Source organism: Pteropus vampyrus, unplaced genomic scaffold (genome assembly GCF_000151845.1).
Source record: "Pteropus vampyrus isolate Shadow unplaced genomic scaffold, Pvam_2.0 Scaffold15, whole genome shotgun sequence".
NCBI classification, from domain to species: domain Eukaryota; kingdom Metazoa; phylum Chordata; class Mammalia; order Chiroptera; family Pteropodidae; genus Pteropus; species Pteropus vampyrus.
This window is the reverse complement of record NW_011888796.1, coordinates 9,765,804-9,768,631: the sequence shown is the minus strand read 5'-3', so window position 1 is coordinate 9,768,631 and position 2,828 is coordinate 9,765,804. Positions and strand designations below refer to the sequence as shown.

At 38.1% G+C, this 2,828-nt stretch overlaps 1 protein-coding gene across 1 annotated transcript in view; it reads left to right on the top strand.

Annotated features, from left to right (window-relative positions):
• TMEM260 (transmembrane protein 260) overlaps positions 1-2,183 on the top strand; it is a 60,520-nt gene extending 58,337 nt beyond the window's left edge. Inside the window, exon 16 of the mRNA XM_023526790.1 lies at positions 657-2,183. Within this exon, the coding sequence (XP_023382558.1) occupies positions 657-926 (270 nt within the window). The 3' untranslated portion in view covers positions 927-2,183. The remainder of the gene's footprint in view (positions 1-656) is intronic.
• Positions 2,184-2,828: the final 645 nt, after the last annotated feature.

The window sequence follows — 2,828 nt, the reverse complement described above, 5'->3', positions numbered from 1 at the left end:
TGAAGAACAAAATTCCTAATTCCTGTGGGCAAAGTTCCCACTATCAAAATTGTAATTATAGGATCTATGAAGATTTTCAATATCTTGCTTTAAGGATACCCCTTAAATTCTGTTATGCTCAGCCTGTTCAATGCTGGATTTGCTTGAGTCATTTTATCATTGCTATTGTTATTACTGTTGTTTTTAATATAGAGGAAAATTTATGTAAAAATAAGGGACAAAATTTAAATTCCTTCAAGTTCTTTTTCCATGCAGTTTTCTAAAGAAAGCTATTTTTTTCTCCAACAGCTAAGTGTAGAGTTTCAACCTTTCTGCCTATTGAGTAAATAGCTTTCCATGAATTAGAACTAAATCCCTTTGCCAGAACATCTTTCTGGAGGAAGAGCATTTTGCCCTGACACAGTGTGTCTTAAGTTCCCTCTGCAACATCTGAAAAACCCCAGAAGCAGTTTTTGATGAAGCACATTTGCCTCCTGCTACTGTAATAATTACAGTAACATCCTTGCATTTTCTGCATGGCCTAGCAATGATTAGATTTTTACTGTAGGCCGCTTGGATTTTTTTTTTCTTGTGTTATTGATTCCTATGTTTTCCGTTTTTTGAAAAAAAAAGTCAAGGGATAACAATGAAATACCAACATTTTTGCTGTTTTCCAGCTTTATAAGGAGATTGTCTATATACAAGAGGAACACCCAGTGAATTGGCACAAGAACTATGCCATCGCCTGTGAGCGGATGCTGCGCCTTCAGGAAAGAGGAGCAGACCCCCAAGTCTTGTTATCTGAAACCATCAAACATTTCCATCTCTACACTCAGAAGGCACCGAATGATCCACAGCTGGCTGATATTTCAGTTGCTCTAAAGCACCTAAGAAAAGAACTGCGAAGTCTGAGAAATATGAAAAACATCGGAGACAGCAAAATGTGAAAAACCTGCTCGTCATTCAGCTTCCAAAATTCTGGGGACCAGAAGTTTTCCCTCCAAGAAAAGAGATGTATAGAACAATTTACAGACTAAGTCACTTGCCATATAGAAATAACGTGGTACAGCAGTACTGTTTCTCGGGAGGCTTAGTAACTGAGTTTGTGCTATTTATGCAAATTCTGTTTAGCCCATGTTTACTAAATTAGCATTTCAGCAAGAATCTTTCAGAAGTTCTCCCAATTTCCAGAATGTTTTACCTAATGACTTAGCTTGATTAGATTCTGAAAGAGAATGGATTCTTTTAGTATATTTAAAATATTGGCCGTGAATCTTTTATGGGCCCTGCTTATCGGAATCAGTATTGAAGGTTAAATTCTTAAAACATTAATACCAGACCAAAGACATTTTCTGTTTCCCAAAAGTGAAAAAAATGTTTTAAAGAGCGAATCTTGTTATGTAGCAAATTAGAATACTTTTTTTTTTTTGAGTAGCTGTGATTGTTACACAATCTCATGGTTCAAGCTAAACACCAGCCAGATGATATTTTGAAAAAAGTTGAGGTTTTATTTTCTTATTTCTTTGAAAGCACTGAAAAATAAAGCTAGTTCATTGTTTGCTTTTTTTTTTCAGTTGCATAAACTGATTGACAAGTAAAAAGGATTTTGGATTTCCTTAATTAATTTTATATTTATGTTTTACTTCTATTTGGGCTCATAAATCTGGCCCAATAATTAGTAGGCTCCTGCTGCCAAAATGCAAAAAAAAAAAAAAGGCGGGGATTGGAGGGGGAGGATGGGGAAGTGGTTCAATAAATTCATTTCTGTTACAAGCATCTTTTATACATATTACTAAAGAGAACATAGTAAGAAATGCAAATAATAGTTCTTTATTTTATTATGACAGTTAATTAATAGCAACCTGTTTTAATGAATAAAGTCACTCAGAGTCCTTCAGCACTTCCTAAGTAGAGGCCCGAATCTGTAGGGATTCTTTTCCCCCCAATTGTATAGCTCCTAGACTCCGAGCACTATATAGGCCCCTGTATAGAAATGCTCACTAATGAAGAGGGAGGGCTAGAAGCTTGTCTGCATTCAAAGATCACTGGTGAGTCATTCAGCAAGAAAAGGCCCCTTACCAGGAATAGTCACAGTTCCGTGGCATTGTACTAGCAAAAGGGTCTGATCAAAGGTCTCCTGTGGTGCTTGCATGGTTCCCTTTCATACTACGACCATAATTAAAACCACTAATTCTCTTTTAAAATGCTGCAGGATGCCATGTAGGCATCTGTCTGGAGTGTCCTTTGTGATGTCATAAGCTGTTAAGGACCAGTGCCGAGGGCTTTTGAGTGAAATGCCAGTCATGAAGGTGCTTCAAGACAAGGGTGCCTCTAAAAGCTTGACAGGGCCTTGACTGCACAATTCGAGCTGAATTTGCCCCTTGTCAGCTGCCAGTAAATAAATCTCAAAGGGGGAAAAGCTGAAGTTTCATTACCTGATCCATGGGGCTTTGTTGGTTTTGGCACCACACGGGGGAAGCTCTTGCCCCTCTATTCTCTGGATTTGAAGATGTCCATTGGAGCCTGCAGCGCCTGGACAGGGTTCAGAGCGGAACCTTTTGAAGAGTGTCAATAGTTGTAACAGTTCAGCTGTTAGGAAGACAAATAAATGGAGGAGCTCATTAATCCGCTTTTGGCTCTCAGTGCCTTTTGCCCTTTTATCACAGCCTTATTAGGCTCCTACTCATCTTGAACCAGAAAAAAATGAATTGAAGTTGTTGAGTACTAATTGGCAAAGACTTTTAATCATGGGCCAAGAACTTTCACTGACTTGAAAGTAACTTCTCCACAGGGAAGAACTGAAAACCTGGTTCACCTTAAAACAAAAACCTGTTGGAGTTCAGTGTGGT